Below are 19,462 nucleotides of genomic sequence, written 5' to 3' on the forward strand. Positions count from 1 at the left end.
TGATAAGACTGCAGTGGGTTCAAATAAATTGAAGTTTCTTATTGTGCACAAAAGGCATCGGAGGAGTGAAGGGAGAATGGTTCGCGCTCCTTGATGTTTCTTCCGACTACTAGTAATCGAAGATTCAACACGAGATGATGTGGATCAGTAGTGTTTTTGATATTCTCCTATCGTTGAAAGCTCATGATGATTTTTTGTGGAAGCAAAGGATGGAAGTTTTTGACGATAGGAATTTTTGTGAAGGTGTTGAAGGTTCACGTGACAAAAGAAAAATGTTCAATCAACAAGAGATTTGTTGACACACTCTATCAAAGCTTTGATATTGGTGAGAAATCGCTGTAGTCTGTTGTGAATATACGAACAATAGCACTGAGAATTTGACTGAATGAGATTGTGAATTTTCAATGAATTGAGTGATCATCAAATATTGGATGACAAGAGCTTCATGGTACATTGCAACAACAACAGCGGTTTGAAATGACTTTAAAAACAGAAATTGTGTTCGTTCGGAATGGCTTTTGAAAAAAACCGCCAAGATTCAAATACGAATTTTTTGAATGGTATCGTGAAGGCTTATTTAAAAAATAATGAAGCCATCATCAAACACCCCGACTTCCTCCATTGAGGAAGCATTAAAGATGATTGAGGAAAGGACATCTCAAATGAATTTGGAAATTCGGAAACATTTTGATAGAAGTAAAAGTAGTAGTAGTATTGAACTGAATGTTCAAAACGATAACGATCAACAGGAACAACCTACATCCAATCCAACTAGAAACAGAGGACGAAGTTATTTATCCAAAGAAAACCAAATGGAGGACATTTCAAAGATATTTAATGCGATACGAGCAAAAAGAAAGACTGTTGAGAAAACGCCATCTGCCACAGCTAGTAATACTAATCATAGTACTCCTGTAGATGTTTCTGAGTTTAATTCGCCGTCTACCCGAAAGCCATCGACACCGAACAATAATTTTCACCCTTCATCCATTTCGAGACAGGCTACACCACTTCAAAATGTCAATAGCACAATCAACGGTTCGCATCAAAGAATCGATGTACAACATGTGGATGATTCACTAGCGACTGTAAATAATTTCTCAGTGAATAGAGAAGAAGAAGACGTGTCTGAATGTACATCAGACCGTTCTAGCACAAGTGCATGTAGCATGGGTTCTCAATATAATGTGGTTGAATTACAAGCAAAAGTTGATGCGTTAACAACCGCCTTAACAAAAGCTAACAATAATTTGGAAGACTTTCAATCAGGACTGGAGACATCAATTCAAAAACAAAGCGAGCTGAAAAATTATTATCAAAGCTTTCTCAAGAACATGTCAAGGCAGCATGCTCAAAAAGTAGAAGACTTACAAGAGAGAATTAATCACCTAGAGAAAGAAAACTATGGACTCAAAGAACAGTTGAAAACATTCAACAATTGTGCGATAAACTCTCAGGCCGTTCCAGCAACTTGTTCGAGAGAGTCTATCTTGTCTCGAGATGCAATTTTGAAAGCATCAAAAAGAGCCAGTCAAGTGTGCGCAAGCACGAAAGAAGAGTTACAGAGCTTGAAAAAGTTTTTACTATCTGAATATGATCCTTTCAAAGAAGTTTCAAATTTTGCCCAAGAAGTAGTATCTAAATCCCTCACTATTTTCAATGACTCTCAAATTTCTGAACAATACAAACACAAGTTGGCGGAGCTAGAAGAAAAACAACAGCAGTTGAGCCAGCTCCTCCTCCAAGAAATCAACTCACGAAAAAGTTTGCAAAACGAGCTCATAGAAGAGCGAGGGAATATTAGAGTGTGCTGCAGGATACGCCCTGAATGGTCTTTTCCAGCTGAAAACACCAAATTCGTTCATTCACTATTTCATAGAAGTTGCATTATACACGAACAAACTACTGATACGGTTATTACAATCAACAGAAAAGGAAGAATTCGAACATTTGAGTTGGATCAAGTGTATGGCACCTCCGCCTCTCAAGACCTTATATTTGCAGACTTGAAACCCCTTATTCATTCATCATTCGACGGCTACAATGTTTGTATGATGATGTATGGTGAAACAGGATCAGGAAAAAGTTTTACAATGAATGGAACATCAGCACAGCAAGGCATCATTCCCAGAGCTATTACAGAGTTGTTCCATCTTATTGACATGCATCGATGTTTTTGTGATGTAAAATTGAGATTAAGCGTTGTGGAAATTTATAACAATGATGTTCGTGACATGTTGTCACCAAACGGCTCAACAGAAAAAGAAGCCTACTATTCTTCATCTGAGCTAAGGTATAGTGCAGTACAAGATGAACAACATTTACGACAATTAATTAAGGAATGTGTTTCAAAGCGATCTGAAGGAAGAACATTAATGAACGCCAACAGTAGCAGGTCGCACTTTATAGTATCTATCGAGATTGAGAAGAGACTTTGTGCACAAACGGAGAAACTTCAACCTTCTCGAGATTTTTTACTGAAACAACCTGTAGAAACAAACGAGAAAACGAACCAGCAGAACACCAGTGCACAGAATTTGGTGACACAACCTTTGAGCACCAAATCTGTTTTGAGATTTGTGGATTTAGCTGGCTCTGAAAATGTGGAAATGAGTGGTGTGCTTGTAAACTCTGAACAATTTGCTGAAACGTCACACGTAAACAAAAGCCTAGCAGCCGTTCAAGACGTGGTTGTTGCGCTTGCCCAAAAACAACGCCATATCCCATTCAGAAACTCAAAGCTTACTCAAGTACTTAGAGACTCTCTTGAAGGAGATAGTAAGGTGTTAATCATGGTGACAGTTTCTCCCCAAGATAAGTTCGGTGCTGAAACAATTCATGCGTTATCGTTTGCAGAGAAAGTGAAGCAGATTAAACGAAAAAAAGCAACCAGACAAACAGTAGTGAACTAGTAGAGTTTAGGGCGACATGTCGCAGAACCAAAATGATTGCGAATTTTATGTGAATTTTATTGGTGTTTGTTTCTGAAATAATGAACCGCGGCTCCTATGGCAACAGCACTGAAGCCCAAAACCCACCACGTACAACTAACAAAAGGACAGTATGACATACTGTTTGGTGAAATATAGGTTGGTGGTGAGCAATGGACCTTGTCCTCTACATACTTTTCCGGTGTTGGATAAACTTTAGGTACCACAAAGATTGTCTTCTCTTTGCGAGGGGATTCCAATCCTCGTAGTTCCATTAGGGCTTCACTTGGCAACAAATACCATCGCAAATGGCCGTACTTTCGTTCAAATCCATACTTGTCATTATCTCCAAATAATCTAGTAATTTCCTGTTTGTAATCTAATTTGATTCCATCTTTGGATGTGAATAGTTTCATTGATTGTTGTAACAATTCTTCTGCATCTTGCAAAATTGCAGAATAACTATGGATCGTGTTTGGTTCCATATCATGCAACTCGCTCGAGTTATTCAAAAATTCAAGGCGCCCATGTTCAAACGTAATATCAGAAATTCTTTTTCGGTGTTGTTCTAAAAAGTCCGTAAAGTTTTCATGAATGGAAGAAATCTTGTTGCTAGGTCGGTTTAAATTGGGGCTAATACCAGATGAGACAATATCAAATCTACGGTGCATCCACTCATTGCTTGACTCATTAAAAACGTAGTATGGTAAGAATTTCCATCCATGGGTAGCAACAAAATCAACTGCTTTTAACACAAAGTCCACTGTTTCGTCATCAAAGAAATAGTTCAAATTTAAACGAGTCCAACCAGGTTTTAAGTGTGTCAGGGAAATGGGAGACGAGTAAGATTCAAGAAGTGCACCTTCCAATTCCAATGCGGTTTCATGAGAAATTCCCAATAATTCAATTCCTAATGGACCAGCACAGCTACAACCTCCTCTTGTCTGAATACCAAATAAATCATTAAGCAGTAAGCTCACAAATGAGTGATGTAAGAAAATGTCTCCGTGCTTTACAAGAAATGAGAAAAAAGCTAACTTTTTCAATCCTTTTGAGATACATTCCTTTCCTGGGCCAAGAAGAATTAAGTTCGGATTTTTAGACCAAAATTCTAAAGCTCTATCTCGGTAAGCATCTTCTAATTTACCAATGAGACATGGTCCTACTGCTTCTTTTAGCTTGAATATCAAAGCACATCGAATGGAGCCAATGATATCAGGTGTTCCTCCCTCTTCTCTTTCTTCAATCTTTGCTGTGTAGCTATGATTTCTATCGTCGACAAAGTTTACTGTTCCTCCGCCTGGGCGAGTTGGCACAGCTATTTTAAAATTCACAAAATTATTATCATTAGTTGAAATTGAGATTGAACCTACCATTCATAAAGAGCTTTCTTTTAGCAATTAATAGACCAGGAGTTCCAGGGCCACCCACAAATTTATGAGGACTAATGAAAATTGCATCTTTGTGAAGAAGCGTATCCGGTGTTGGGTTCATATCAATTGGCACGTATGGGGCAGAGGCAGCGTAATCAAAAAAGCAAAAGGCTCCATGTTCATGACACAACTTGCAAACTGCATCACAATCTGTACAAACTCCTGTCACATTTGAGGCTGCACTGAATGAACCTATCAATAATCGTTTACCGTTCTTGTACGTGAGTAGACACTTCTTCAAATGTTCAAAATTTAAATTACCATATCTATCTTCAGCTATTTGAATAACGATAGCTCCAGACTCTCTCCAAGGAAGGATATTTGAATGATGTTCATATGGAGAAATAAAAACCACAGGTAATTCGTTTTGAGAACGAGCCAGTAATACTCTTTCTCTAATTCCAATACAATGTACCAAAGTGTTCACTGCACTAGTGGAGCCACTGCCCACAAATAGTACAACATCACAATCTCCATCTGTATTTTTGGAATTGGATGGTTTTGAAATTTTGTTCATCATGGATGAAAAAGAGCAACTTGCACAATTATTTTCATTCATGTTGCATGATTTGGTTAATCTCGCATTGACACATTCTGCAATAATCTCTCTTGCTTCCTCTCTGAAATGTGTCGTCTGATAACCTGTGAAAGAGGTTGTGGTGTGTGTGTTGGCATAGGTCGGTAAAACTTGCTCCTAACATGTATTTGTGAACAACATCAAAATGGTTCCAACATGACTACTACTTCAATAACAACTTACAAACAAATAATCTTCAATAAACTTCAAAGGTTTTCCCGAAGCAATGTAATCACAATACGTAATAGGAATAAACCTATTGGTTGAAAATGGAGTTTTAAAAACAGCCTCCGCACCCACTACATTATCATGAATTGTATGAATGAGTGTTATCTTTTGTTTGACCCACTTTTGCATAATGTCATTCTCATAACAATTTTCAAGAGCTACATCCATCTCATTGTTGTGAGTGATAGTTACATTGTCGTGGTTGAGAATGTTATGAATGCAACCTGATTCCGACTTGTTGTTTTCAGCTGAGCATGAATCATCATCTACAGATGGTTCAGAATCATCCTGATGATGATATTGATGTTTGCAAATAGTGGTTGCTGCAATATCTTGCAAGACTTTGTAGGTGATGGAATCTTTCGAGAAGGGACGGGACCGATGAAGGCTCGAACGTTTGGTCGTGGAATAATTTCCTGATGTTGTTGTTGGTGTCGTTGCTGTATTAGATGACGAGGAGCGAGCTCTTGTTCCTTCACGTGGAGGTGTATGAATTTGCAAGGTTTGTAGTTGCTCTTCGGGATGAAGGAAATGGGACTTGTTGAGAGGAGATGAATTTAATTCCTCGGGTTTCATTGCTTCCGTATTGGAATGCACCATCATCTTTATGTGAGAGTTTAAATTTTCTGTGAGTGGTACTGCAGTGATGATGAAAGGATGATTCACTCTTTCAATTTTTCTTTGATGAAAGGTGGTGGATCTGGTCAATGATTCGTTTTGGATATATGTATATATGGCCGAGGACACAAACTCCGAACAAGCTTTCGTGAAATTCCAGATGTATTCAGAATTCAACGGAAGAGATTACGAAATATCTAGTACGAGGAGTTTGTTAAAGAAAATGAGTGCAATGGCAAATGTGTGTTTTTTTAAAACTGTGTAGACAAAATGCAACGGCTCAAGCCCATTTTGATTTGGCATTCAGTTTACAACAAAAATTGGGTCGAGCTCAAAAACAAAATTTACTGGACGCATCTGTTCAAGCCAACCATTTATCCATCAACTTTTGAGTTTCAGAACGGGTGTGTGTTAATGTAGGCAGGTCATTTGGAGAGGAGGCATACAAGTCAGCACAATGGGCAGTACCTTGCATGTGGAATACGTTTGATTGGGGAATATATTGTGTCTGTTGTGTCACTGCTAACACTGACCATGGATCCACAGAACCACTCGTGAAAACTGTGTTAGTCGTGTCAATATTCTTAGCTCCATACATGTTGTTAGTAAAAGCAATGTCTGGCTTCATTCCATTAATTCCGAAAACTTCAGAACATTGTTGAAGGAAATATTGTAAGGTAATCTTGGTGGAGAATGGTTGCTTGTCACCAACTGCATCTTGATAATATCCAAATTCAACACATGTCTGGTAGGTCCAAGCACGTCCTGCAGCGTTTTGATTTTTAGGGAAAGGTCGTTCATCTTTCATTTGGTTGATCATGTCGCTGTATAAATTTTCACTGCATGAATTTCCAGAGTATGAGTTAAAAGTATTGACCCAATTGGCAAAACTTTCCAAAGCATCTGGACCTGATTCAATTATATTACACATGCTTGTAATGTTGAATGCTTTTTGTCCATTGTTATCCAAGTTGTATTGAACAATTTCACAGACACCGTCAGAAAGTGTTGAAAAGAAAGTGGCAACATCATTGATATCTGTCAAACTTTCTGGATTACAAACGTTGAACAATTTTGCAACACGTTGTCTTCCAGCTGGACTCAAAAGCAGTTGCTCAGCAAGAGTATTTGCTTGTCTAATTCTGTCAGCACATTTTGGTCCAACAGAGTTTTGAACAACCATCATGTACTCTGGGAATTCTAATTGTGCCAATACAGGTCCAGAGCTGTGTGTGAAGTTCATTTAGAAGAGTGAAAAGATTGGAAGTTTTTCAAACCATCACCAAGTGTTGAGCATTTGCAATTTTGCATTCCTAGCTCACAACAACTTACCTAGCGATAGCTCCAACAAATAAATGTGGATATTTGAGCTTTAACCAAGCAGATAAATTTCCAGAGTATGAGCCTCCAAACGATACAAACTTGGTCTTGGCTTCATTAATGTTATACTTTTTGATTAAATAGCTTCTAAATTCCACCAAATCTTGCAATGCTTGTTCACTGGTCAAGTATCTCAAGTTTTGGGTAGACAAAGATTGTCTTGGTACTGACTCTCCATAGAATCTGATTCATGCAAGCATTATCATCACGGGCTTTCATTGTTAACAAAAATACTAACCTATGTTCCAATGCAGCAATTAAAGCACCATATCTTTTAGCATACTCGTTTGTAATGAAATGACCATTGACATAACCGGCGGAAGCTATTGTTTCAAATAATAATAATTATACGGAAGAGTAGAATTTTAGATAGTTGGAAACAATTAATGACAACATCATAATCATTGAAAATTCAATTCCAAGAATTGGAAAATCACAACAACATACCTGGTCCTTCTCCACCAATGATAATAAAAACAGGACCATTATATGCCCGATTCCACATGGTATCATTGATCCAAAAACGTTGTTGGAATGTCTCAGTATTTTGTGGGTCGAAATGATCCAAAGTTTGGGTCATCCACTGATCCACTGCTCCCGATGATGCAGCTTCTCGCAAGAAGAGATTTCTATTTTTCTGTAAAAGACGATGATTCAAAGCACCAACATATTTGGTTCTCGTAAGGACTCGGGCATGGATGGATGTTGTCAGTAGGACGGCTACTGCTACTACGCTCACAACCAATGCCATGAAACAGGCTGTCTTGTCTTGTTGAAACATTTTTTTTTGACAATTACGATAGGAGTCGAGAACTCCGTGATGCAATTTTCAAACAAAACCTAGGTGAAAAATCTTCTACGATTTATCTAAGAGACATCATATCATTGAGTGAGTTGGAGGTATTGCTCGATGTGAAAAATCTTCCAAATTGTTTAGCTCCATACGAGAGTTGGTTCGTGTTGCCACTCGCATGTAAAATATCACTAGCACTCGAAAATATCTTCCAGAATCGAAGTGTTTCATCACCTGCTGCAGATACTACATGACTTCCGTCTGGAGATTGAGCCAAATGAAGGACACGACTCGTGTGACCAGTAAGTTCTGCAACCTTCCTCAAACTTGGATATTTCCAAATAATGAGTTGATTCTGTGAGAATCCATGTGAAGAAACGAGCTCCCTGTCGTATTTAGACCACAACAAGCTGCACACTTGAGATTTCGTGTCGACACTGTTCAAAAGAGCTCCATTGGAGGTATTCCAAAAGTGTATTTTTCTATCGGCTGTACCACCTCCACTTGCCAACAAGTGAGCTTGCCATGGACACCATGCCAATGCTTTAACAGCAGCCACGTGCTCGTTGAAAGTAAAAAGAGATGAGGAAAAGCTTGCAGCACTTGCATCCCAAATATGGAGAGTATTGTCATTACCTCCTGATGCAAGTTGAGATCCATCGGGTGACCATTTCAAACCACACACTTCTTGAGAATGACCAGTGAACACAGAAGTGACTTGGTTTGGATAGTTTGGTATGGATTCATGTTGTTGCATGAATAGGCCATGTGTTGATTGAGTATAGAGTCCACCAGGGCCAACTCGAACATCATGATTTAAAATTTTACCATCCCGCGAGCCAGAAGAAAGAATTGGTTGACATCTTGGATTCCAAGAGAGAGAGCCCACACGAGAGCTATGTCCAAGCATTTTCCTTACTAACTTTCTTCGTTCAACATTCCATAACTCAACCGTGCAGTGATTGGTACCTACTGCAAGATGAGCACCATCCATTGTCCAAGCCACACTTGTAATGGTATTAATGTTGGTTTCTGCTTCTTCCTGAGAATCTCCACTCGTTTTTGTAAGCATGTGAATATTTCCATTGTTTGCATCCCACAAATACACCGTGTCATAGAGAGCTACGGCCAACACATTTTGCGAGCTCCAATCCAGTAAATTCAAATAAAAGTCATCTAACATTTTGGGTGCGTCAAGAACACGCTCAGGCAGTGAAGAAATTTCACGTTGCTTGGAATTGCCACCACTGCCATAACCACTTTGATACAGCTGTCTCTTTTCCATTTCGGTCATTTGTGAAAATTGCTTATTGCATGAAAACACGGCCTGTAATTTGTTTTGAATGTTTGAATCGGCGCTTGTTGAGCTTTGAAGGGCGTGTTTTGGGGAGGAGAGAACCATGGAAGAGGATGGTACATTACCCCTTCGAATATTTTCCTGATTATTAAAACATGAATCGGTCCGAGAGCTACTCGTATGAAATTCCTCAGAGTGATCTTGCTGACTGCCGTTTCGGTAAGTCTCCTCTGAACCCATCGAACCTGTCATAGAAATCACATGACTACTGCTATTAAGGCTATGGAAATTGGTTGGTTTAAATTTGAAAATTTTCTTGTCAGAAATTCTCGAGTCGAGCAATCGACTTTCGAGACATGATTCAAATTGATACGGCATATTCATTATTGTGGAACTTGCACTGGCTTGACCACTGTTGCTGCTTTGTGAATAGCTTATTTTTGAAGAGGGTGGTGTGGAGGGCTCATTCGACGTGAACATTAAATGTTTCGCAATTTCCATTTCACTCGAGGTACATCGCTGTGGAATGAATCGATCTGCATGAAGAGTGGAAGAATTGGTTGGAGACATGATGAGAGAATGATCACAATTTCTTCTCCTGTTGGTAGGTGAAAGATTTTGACTCGTAAATGCATCCGTATGAGCTTTGGGTGAAGAAAGTGATTTGGGAGAAAAAGGAGAAAATATTTGAGTCAAACCAGTGCTGCCTTCTTGATTGGTGTCATTGAGATTGGAAAAGTCCAATCTCTTCACTACACTCGAAGGTTTAGAAGGAGTTGAAGCAGTAGTGACTCTTCGATTGGTCTTATTACAAGCAGTCATACATTTTCGATTGTCCATTATTGAGTTATGAGGTTTTTGGCATGAGTGAGGAGAAAGTACAGAGAGAGGATGTAACCTCTTTTTAGACGGACTTGTTATGATGGTGGAGGAATCTTGTTGTTGAGCAAATGAGGTTGCCCGAGAGAATCTTGCATGACTTGATTGTGGGCTTGTTAGTAAATGGCTTGGAGCTGTGTGAGGACATGAAACAGTCGTAGAAGTGCTACTTCTTGGTGGAGTTTTTTGAAAAGAGTCGGTTAATGGTTGTTTGAGGTTTGACATCTCCTCAAAGTGATTGTGATGGTTATTCGAATAGGAGGAAATGGGACTCATCAATAGTAACGAGTCTGTGATGGATGAAGTGCTCGTTGACAACCGATTAGTGGCACCAAAACCACAGTCTATCATAGTTGTTGAAAGAATCGATGATGTATTATGCAATGAAGGAGATGATTGAGGTGAAGACTGGTGATGGCATAACTTTTGGCTTTTACGTGTTTGTTGTTGTTGTGGTGATGAAGGAGGAGATGGAATGAACGGTGATGTGAGAAGGAGGTTCGACATGGGTGTGTCTCTCGCAAGTGTTGTTGAGCCAATCACGACTGATCAAAGCGATATCAAGAGTGTCTTGGAAGATTGCCGCAAGAGGTGTTTGTGTATTTTTTTTAAATTTTATTTGTAACGGTAAAATTTTTATGCTTGTCAAAACCGAGAGATCCCCAAGGATCGCTTGAGTAAAGGTATGCTTTAAATCTTTTCAATCTTTTTGAATAAATTGAAATTATATTATTTATTCATTAACAATTGCTTTGCTAAGAGAAGGTGCTTAACCCCACATTGATTCATTCGGATCCACTTTTTTTAACAGAAACCCAATGTTCAATTAAACTCGATTCGAAACAAGGCTTGTTTTTGCAATCAAGGCTAGTGTGGCGCCAAAATTCCTTTTAAACCATCATCCCAAAATTAAAAAGCCAAACACACTCAAAAAAAACGCTTCAACACCTTCGTTCTTCTTCACATCTCTCTGTCGGAAGCGACACACCTAACTTTGTTTTCGTTTACACAAATTTTGTGGAAATTATTTTCTTGTGATAACGAGAACAATCGGAATATATAGCGAGAATCATTGAGTAGTTAATCCTTTTTTCGCAACTCAAAATGTCCGTCGGAGAAAGCGATATTTATGAAGTCGAATATGTAATCGCAAAAAAGTATTTTAGAGGAAAGGCAATGTTTTTGGTGAAATGGAAAGGCTATGATGACAGTAAAAACACATGGGAGCCATACGAAAATGTGACATTGGATGGTCAAACGAGCATTATTGACGAGTTTGAGGACAGAAGAAAGGAGGTTCAATCTAGGCTGAAATCTATTTTGCATGATGTGGAGCAACAAACACGTAGGTTGTTAAAAATGATTCTCAATTCAATCATTATACTTTACTTACAGAATTAAGAGCACAGATGGCTGCAACAAGCTCTTCGGAACCTCTTAAAATCAACAAGAAACGAATAATTGATGACGATTCTGACTCGGAAGGAAAAGAAAATGTAGAAAATGTGAAAAATAGTACGACTTTGAAATGTAGTGATATTCCTACTAGTAATGACAATTCGGAGGAAACAAGCTCAACGAAAAAGAGAAAATTAGTTTTAGATGATGATGAGGATGATAAGTTAAGCTATAATACAGATGAGTTCAAAGCAAAACCAACACACATAACAGCCAAATTTATTTCCAGTCTTGACACCAATCCCCTCTCTAAGGTGCCAAAGAAGAATCCCAATGAGATTAATGGTGTTAGCCAACCTCCTTTCAGAATTCAGAAAAAAAAAATTTTACCACCCTCTTCGTCCAGCGCAACTAGTTATACCCCTTCCCTTAATTCAGGATCTAGTTCTCAAAATTTACCACCGTTGCACTCTTCCCCACTCACACCACAGCGTCCATCATCATCCATTCCTTCTGCACAACTCTTAGAGCAACGAACAGGTATTTCTTCAACGGCAGATAATACCCTTATTGTAAATAGATCATTGTCACATTCTCCTCCTACAGATCCAAGATTAAGATTATTACCAAAACCTGAACAGTCAGCCACTGCTTCATCATCGTCAAGTGGTGTATCGAATGTAACTCCCTCAACAAGTATATTCACACAGCCACCTCAAGTAATCAATCACAATGGCACTCAAGACGCTGTACCTAGTAATCAGAAATCACTTTCTACTCCAGTATCCACCAACCAAACCAACACAGCTGCACTTGGAGGAATTTCCGCCTTTTTATCCAAACATACAGATGACGAAAGGTTCTCAAAATTCAAAAGGAAAAGAAATGCGCCTGCTCAACTACAAATTAACACAACCAAAGAACATGGCGTGGCTGGTGGAATCTCCACAACAGGGCCTGTTTCCCCCAGTGACTTGGCAAGACGAACTGGTTCAGGGATTTCCTCATTTTCCAATTCTACTAACACAAATCCTCAACACCTCCAAAGCTCTACAAGACCAATATCTGGTCCCGTCTCTCCAAGTGATCTAAATCGATCCAGTTCGATAAGCAAATCAAATTCAGAAAAGCCACCCTCAATAACACCTCCATCATCGTCATCTCTGCAATCACCTCATCCATTTAACAAACCTCCATCATCCTTTCGAACCGGTCCAGTATCTCCAAGTGATACAAGATATCAACCTACACAAAGAATACCAAGTGGTAACAAGATTGTTGGACCAATTTCTCCTACCAATCCTATGAGATCAGCCAAATTGTTTTCTCAAACACCATCTTCAACAATACCTTCTTCAGCTCCTATCAACGATACAAGGAGGCTTGGAAATTATGCCAGCAACAGCTCAGTTCCTTCCAACAAACCGGTCACAACATCGATCGATGCGAGCAAAGAAAGACCACCCTTTTTTTCTGAAAAACCAATGCACACCAAGTCGAATGCAGAAAGACCACTGAGTACTAGTAACGGACCAATTTCTCCAAGTTCCATTCCAACCACAACCCCATTTAAACCTCCATCCTCCAGGCCGTTGGTTGCAGGTCCTATTTCTCCAAGTGATCCAAATCGATCCAGTTCGATAAGCAAATCAAATTCAGAAAAACCACCCTCAACAACACCTCCATCATCTTCATATCAACAATTACCTCAGCCATTCAACAAACCTCCATCATCCTTTCGAACCGGTCCAGTATCTCCAAGTGATGCAAGACGACAAGAAGATCGTTCACAGAGGAAAGAATACGACAGAAAGTATGATAATTCTAGGTATTCAAGCAGCAGTTATCATTTGGAAAGTTGGGGAGAATATTCATACAGTAGGCCTTCAAGCAGCAGATCATCGTACTATGACAGACAGTATTCAACAGATCGATATAATAGCCCATCTTTTTCTGGCGACAGAAGAAATAATGATCCAAATGATAGCTACTCCAAGAGCAGCTACAGGACAAGCAGCTCAGATGCTGAAAGAAGTCAAAGCTCTAGCGTTCCAACTCTCACAAATTCTCCATCCAGCTCTGCGAGCAGCCTTGATTCAGTAAGATCTAACGAAACAGAGACTGCTGTGCATGTAGTGGAATCAGACTTGGAGTTGACTGACGGTGTAAACTTGAAACTTAGTAATTTACACATTCAAGCATTTGTGAAGGGAGTTAAAGACCCAAAATTCCCTGTCATCGTTAATGTTGATGGCACTGCAAAATGGGACTTTGAGAATCACGGTAAAAATGCAATCAAATGTCTCATCACTAGCCAAGAACCCAATGATCTACCCTCAATGGACAAGCAAGCATCAAATTTGAAAAAGGATAAGAATGCATTTCGGGCCAAGTGGGATATTGATGGAAGAAGGTATAAACTATTCATTTATCCTTCATGCAGAGAGGTCAGAAGTGCATTCTCAATCAATCCACCTGACTTTCCACTTATCAGAGAAGCTCATTTTGTAGCGTTACTTCATTGCAAGACTGTAAAGTGATTTAGTGTGTTCACAAAGGCTGATGAGGTCAAATACAAGCTACTCAAATTGAATTTGATTTTGCAACTTGTTCTGCATACATGTAACAGTTTTCATTACATCTTATTTCCTTAAAAAGAAATTCAACAATTTGAAGTTATGCCTTCATTTATGCTTGAGCATACAGCAAAGTACTACTTGGACAAAACCTCTTCATAACCAATCCACAGAAATACGAAAGAAAATAACTCGCTCAAGTGCAACAGCCGAACCTTTCTTTGATTCTTTCCACATCCTTTCACTTCAAACAACAATCCAACAACAATTTACACCTTATAGTACTATGGAAATGGTTGAAACCAAGAGATTTGACTCAAATGCTCTTTCAAGAAGTCGAGAACATGAACAACCCATCGTCATTGACAATTCACCAAATCTCGATAATCGCACGGTTCAAATTCTAAAAACATTATACAATGAATTATGTTCCATCCAAAAAACCACCTCGACAGGATCTCCTTCCATGAGCAATATCACATCGAGACAACACAAAATTCTCTCCCAATCGAAAAAGATGAAAGAAGCATGTAACGACATTTTGAACTTGTTATTTAAAGGAAACATTCCAAAAGAGAGCGGTACGACAGCTACAACAACCACAACATCCTCACATGACAACATTTTAGAAAACATGGAAGATCATATTCGAGAATTGTTACATCTCGATCTCGATCAGTTGAAAGACACGATCGAGTTGGTCAATCAAGGAGAATATAACAGGAGTCGATTGGGAGAATTGAGAGTTAATGAACTCAAAGACGTCATGGGAGAAATATTTCTAAAGTGAGAGAGAAATGAGCAATAAAACTATTTTGAATATTGTGATACCTTTGGAACTTGTTGGCATTGAAAAAACATCGTTGATCTAACTTGAATCTTGCCATTAAGGTTCATCATCATTTTCAAAATTGAATTTGATGCAAACCATGAAGGATCGGAAAACCATGTGCATCATTTTCACAAAAAAATGTCTCAATCTCGAAGCTTCAATTTCCAAGCCGTTCATGTCAACACAACTCAAAACAACACATCGAGTAATACTCTCGAAAAAAGACCTAGAAATAAGAATGTTTCGAGCACATCGGAACATGAAACTCTCTCAAAAAAACCAATGAGTTCACAAACTCGTGACACCTCTACCTCCTCAAATATTAAATCTTCCACTCCACAATTTAAATCTCAACATGTGGCTGCATCATCATCATCAAATAATAACACTCAGAGTGGTCAAAAGAATGCATCAAGTAAGAGCAGTAGTAGTACTAATCTGATTTCAGAAAAAGGCAACACCTCCAAACCTCACCTTGTCAACAATTCTGGAACTCGTGTCGTTAAATTACAACGTCGAAATGGTCAAATCGTTCAAGATTGTCAAGTCTACATTGGTAGAGCCATGACCATGGGAGGATGGAATTTACCTCATTCAAAATGGGGAAATCCATATCCCGTCTCTACATGTGGCGGTAGTGCAGAAGTGGCATGTCAAAAATATAGAGATTACATTCTGAGAAGGGATGATCTTTTACAGGATTTGGAGGAATTGGATGGAAAAGTGTTGGGATGTTGGTGCAAATCGGATCCTTCCAAAGCATGTCATGGTGATACTTTGGTCGAATTGCTAGAAATGAAAAAGAGAGGTGAATTGCAAGAGTATGTTCAACAATATAGGAATGAAAATCCTGAACCCTTATATCCCCTTCCTCAACAACGAAAGAAATAATGGAATGTCCGTTCAATTTTCTTTGTTGTATTTGGTTTGATTTAATAAGCGATCAGAACATCAACCTGAAATCATTGTTACAAAATCACAAGTTCCATCGGAGAATAAAAATACAATGGACACGGCACGAGTCGTCGATCATCATCATCGCATAAAAAAATGTACAAAACATCCTGCACTGGTCGTCATCTCTTGACTTGTGCTTTTAAGAAATCATCATCAGCACACAAGCTTTCACTTGCATCATCATGTCATCCATCATCTCAACAATTTCATACTCGTAATAATTACATTCGTTCTTCTTCCTCTCAAACTTTTGAACCATCTTCCATTCGTGGTAGCTTTGATCAAGAGTTGATCACTGAAACATTATTCGAGAGATTTGAAAAGAGAGTCGTTGAAATGGGTGATTCTCATGCTCTCTTACAAGTATGTGGAAATGAACATAATAATAAAAGAGATCAACGATTGACTTGGAGAGAAGTTTATGATCAATCGTTGCATTTGGCAAATTCATTACATCGTTTGGGATACAAGTAAGTGTGTTGCGATTGATTATTGTCAAATTATAATGTATTACATTTGAAATATTATGGTTGGAATGGTTATGAATGATAAATGATCAAATTCATATTTTGTGAAATATGATGGAAATGAATGATCAAAATTTGTTAAAATATAACATCTCAGAAAGAACGATCGTATCGGTATCTGGATGCCAAACTCTCACGAATGGGTCATTGTATTAATGGCAGCTTCAAAACTTGGTCTCATTGTGGTCAATGTCAATCCTGCCTATAGAAAACACGAATTACAACATGCTCTCAATCTCGTTCAATGCAAAGGTCTCATCGTTGTTCCAGAATTTAAAGGAACCAACTATGTTCGAATGCTCTATGATTTATGTCCTGGATTGGAAAAACAATCTTCTCATCCAGCATTGAATTTAGATGCTTCCAATGCTGTTCCAACTGTAGAGAGTGAAGCATTGCCTCATTTACGTCACATTTTTTATTGTTCTCCACTCAGTGCTGATTTGACTAGTGAAAAACATTACAATGGAATGATTAATTTTGTGGACTTGTTGAATGTGCCACTTCCAAGAAATTTTTCTCAACAAAGTTGGACGAAGGTGAAACATTCATGTCATGATACTTTGAATATTCAATTTACATCGGGAACGACAGGTCTTCCAAAGGTAAGTATCATTCAGTTCTCAATGGATTTGACATTCTGAATGCATTGGATAATTTTGATTATAATTATTATCATTACCAATTCTATATAATCTTTGAATTTCCATGAAAATCTCATTACATAGGCTGCTGCTCTCACCCATTATAACATTATTAACAATTCATATTTCGTTGGACAAGGAATGAATTTACAAACAGGTCAGGACAAACTCGCTCTCTGTGTACCATTCTATCACTGTTTTGGTTCTAATTTAGGATTTTTGGCATTCATGTTGCATGGATGTGGAATTGTGTTGCCTAGTTTTGGATTTGATGCTGAAGCAGCGTTGAAAGCTGTTCACAATCACAAATGTACTGCCTTACGTAAGTACTAGTTGTGAATGGAGTTGTTCTAATTCAAAATGCAATATTGAACTTTTCATCCACTCATTAATATTGAACATGTATTGATTGGGAATTTTACACACTGTTTGAATCACATACGAAACATTCACAGATGGCGTTCCAACCATGTTCATTGCAGAATTGGAACATCCTAATTTCAAAAACTATGATCTCTCTTCACTCCGTACAGGTATTGTTGCTGGCTCTCTTTGTCCAATGCCTCTCATGAAACGTTGCATTAATGAAATGCATCTCACTCAGCTCACCAATTGTTATGGCATGACTGAGACGAGTCCAGTTTCATTCCAAACACATATTGATGATAGTTTGGAAGTTCGTACCACTTCTGTGGGTCGAATTCATCCACACGTCGAAGCACGAGTCGTGGATCCAGAAACTGGTGCCATTGTACCATTTGGAACTCAGGGTGAATTGCATGTGAGAGGATATTTGGTGATGAAATATTATTGGGACCAACCAGATGCGACTAGGAAGGTGATTGATAAGGATGGATGGATGAAAACAGGTAAGTTTTTACGAGGTCATTCCATATGGAACGAACATGTTCAAATAATCAATATTTGATCCAATGATTTTTTTGTGAAATAATTTAATACAGGTGACATTGCTGTATTTAGAAAAGATGAAAAAGGACCTTATTGCAGCATTGAAGGAAGAATTAAGGACATTATCATTCGAGGAGGAGAAAATATTGTTCCAAGAGAAATTGAAAACTTCCTCTATTTACATCCAGCCATTAAGGATGTTGCTATTGTTGGTGTTCCAGATGCCAAATATGGAGAACAAATTTGTGCTTGTATTATTTTGAAGAGAGGTCAATCACTCACACAAGAGGAATTGAATGACTATTGTCACAATCAAATTGCTCACTACAAGATTCCAAAATATGTCATGTTTATGGACGAATTTCCATTAACTGTTACAGGAAAGATTCAAAAGTTTGTATTGAGGGATTGGGCTGCTGAGAAGTTAGGTTTGAAAAAGGAATAGAGTATGACATGAACAAAGTAAAAACGATGAGCAAGTTATCTTTGCTTCTTTATTTAAAATAGTTGAACTGTTCATTTCATGAAGGATGTGTATAAAATGATGTTGCTTCCAGGCACGAATAATCATTTACGTTTACAAGGGGCAATGTTTGGATTGCACTGAAACCAAGCCAAGTTAATTCATTTTGCTGTTGTCGTTGCGTTGGTCTCTTCCCTCGCTGGGCTGCCTTATCCAGTCCTGTGAACCGGCTGTTAATTTACTCATACTTGTTGGTTTCTTGTCCGTTCGAATGGAACTGTCCACATGTGAATACAACCTTCCATACAGTTAATGAAAGCTTGGAATAATCGCAACAGGTTGGAGACGGAGGTGGACAAACATCAAAAATGTCTAAAAAGCAGAAAACCAACAAACCAAAGGCATCATTGAGGGGACCATCTTTTTGTGTTCTTATGAAAGTGCAAATTGCGTACTGGTATTAAACAAGTGGTCAAACAGGAATGAATAACGCTGAGCTAGGAGGCTGATCATGTTGTTGTTTCTTTTCAGCAGTTGCGAACTCGTCCGAGTAAGTGACGTTAAGAAAGGTTCAAACATAAAAATTGCCTGCGTATCTCTGATTTCATCCTCGTCAAATGAATCACCATCCTCAGGAGACAACACCTCCTGTACAATACTCACAACAACAAAACCCTCTCGCCATGGCAGGTGCCGGAATGAACCAAAGCATACACTATTGTGATTTTCCAAAAAGTGCGAAAAAAAATCGAGTAAAATCGAAAACGATTTGCTCAAATTCGGTCAACCCTCATTTTTTGGACGTTTCTTCCCGAAAACGATTTTGCTTGATGTTGACGAGATACGATGTTGATGCTATTCGTGCAAAGTCGAAAAAATCGATTATGATCGACCTGAATCGATTACCTCAACACGATTCATTTCTCAAAGTCGATGTTTTTCGTCCAAAATCGAAAAAATCAATTATGATCGACATGAATCGATTTTCTTGATCGTCAGAGTTGAAAAAATCGATCATGAA

The 19,462-nt window shown here is 38.5% G+C and overlaps 8 protein-coding genes across 8 annotated transcripts; 5 read left to right on the top strand and 3 right to left on the bottom strand.

Annotated features, from left to right (window-relative positions):
- Positions 1 to 587: 587 nt before the first annotated feature.
- C9374_007072 (uncharacterized protein) lies at positions 588 to 2,912 on the top strand (the record flags this gene model as incomplete). The annotated part of the gene is made up of 1 exon (XM_044697003.1): positions 588 to 2,912. One exon carries the CDS (start codon positions 588 to 590, stop codon positions 2,910 to 2,912), a length of 2,325 nt encoding a protein of 774 aa, XP_044555435.1.
- Positions 2,913 to 2,968: 56 nt separating this feature from the next.
- Positions 2,969 to 5,771, bottom strand: C9374_007073 (uncharacterized protein; the record flags this gene model as incomplete). The annotated part of the gene is made up of 3 exons (XM_044697004.1): positions 2,969 to 4,248; positions 4,304 to 5,057; positions 5,124 to 5,771. The coding sequence occupies 3 exons, from the start codon at positions 5,769 to 5,771 to the stop codon at positions 2,969 to 2,971; spliced, it is 2,682 nt and encodes an 893-aa protein (XP_044555436.1).
- A 376-nt stretch (positions 5,772 to 6,147) lies between these two features.
- Positions 6,148 to 7,947, bottom strand: C9374_007074 (uncharacterized protein; the record flags this gene model as incomplete). Its single annotated transcript, XM_044697005.1, has 4 exons — positions 6,148 to 7,012; positions 7,119 to 7,349; positions 7,405 to 7,489; positions 7,614 to 7,947. The coding sequence occupies 4 exons, from the start codon at positions 7,945 to 7,947 to the stop codon at positions 6,148 to 6,150; spliced, it is 1,515 nt and encodes a 504-aa protein (XP_044555437.1).
- An 82-nt stretch (positions 7,948 to 8,029) lies between these two features.
- C9374_007075 (uncharacterized protein) lies at positions 8,030 to 10,642 on the bottom strand (the record flags this gene model as incomplete). Its single annotated transcript, XM_044697006.1, has 1 exon — positions 8,030 to 10,642. The coding sequence occupies one exon, from the start codon at positions 10,640 to 10,642 to the stop codon at positions 8,030 to 8,032; it is 2,613 nt and encodes an 870-aa protein (XP_044555438.1).
- A 597-nt stretch (positions 10,643 to 11,239) lies between these two features.
- Positions 11,240 to 14,073, top strand: C9374_007076 (uncharacterized protein; the record flags this gene model as incomplete). The annotated part of the gene is made up of 2 exons (XM_044697007.1): positions 11,240 to 11,480; positions 11,531 to 14,073. The coding sequence occupies 2 exons, from the start codon at positions 11,240 to 11,242 to the stop codon at positions 14,071 to 14,073; spliced, it is 2,784 nt and encodes a 927-aa protein (XP_044555439.1).
- A 322-nt stretch (positions 14,074 to 14,395) lies between these two features.
- C9374_007077 (uncharacterized protein) lies at positions 14,396 to 14,899 on the top strand (the record flags this gene model as incomplete). Its single annotated transcript, XM_044697008.1, has 1 exon — positions 14,396 to 14,899. The coding sequence occupies one exon, from the start codon at positions 14,396 to 14,398 to the stop codon at positions 14,897 to 14,899; it is 504 nt and encodes a 167-aa protein (XP_044555440.1).
- A 180-nt stretch (positions 14,900 to 15,079) lies between these two features.
- On the top strand, positions 15,080 to 15,832 carry C9374_007078 (uncharacterized protein; the record flags this gene model as incomplete). The annotated part of the gene is made up of 1 exon (XM_044697009.1): positions 15,080 to 15,832. One exon carries the CDS (start codon positions 15,080 to 15,082, stop codon positions 15,830 to 15,832), a length of 753 nt encoding a protein of 250 aa, XP_044555441.1.
- Positions 15,833 to 15,991: 159 nt separating this feature from the next.
- C9374_007079 (uncharacterized protein) lies at positions 15,992 to 18,423 on the top strand (the record flags this gene model as incomplete). The annotated part of the gene is made up of 5 exons (XM_044697010.1): positions 15,992 to 16,368; positions 16,523 to 17,030; positions 17,154 to 17,391; positions 17,525 to 17,938; positions 18,032 to 18,423. 5 exons carry the CDS (start codon positions 15,992 to 15,994, stop codon positions 18,421 to 18,423), a joined length of 1,929 nt encoding a protein of 642 aa, XP_044555442.1.
- Positions 18,424 to 19,462: the final 1,039 nt, after the last annotated feature.

The sequence above is a fragment of the Naegleria lovaniensis genome, assembly GCF_003324165.1.
Source record: "Naegleria lovaniensis strain ATCC 30569 chromosome Unknown tig002, whole genome shotgun sequence".
In the NCBI taxonomy this organism is placed as follows: domain Eukaryota; phylum Heterolobosea; class Eutetramitea; order Acrasida; family Naegleriidae; genus Naegleria; species Naegleria lovaniensis.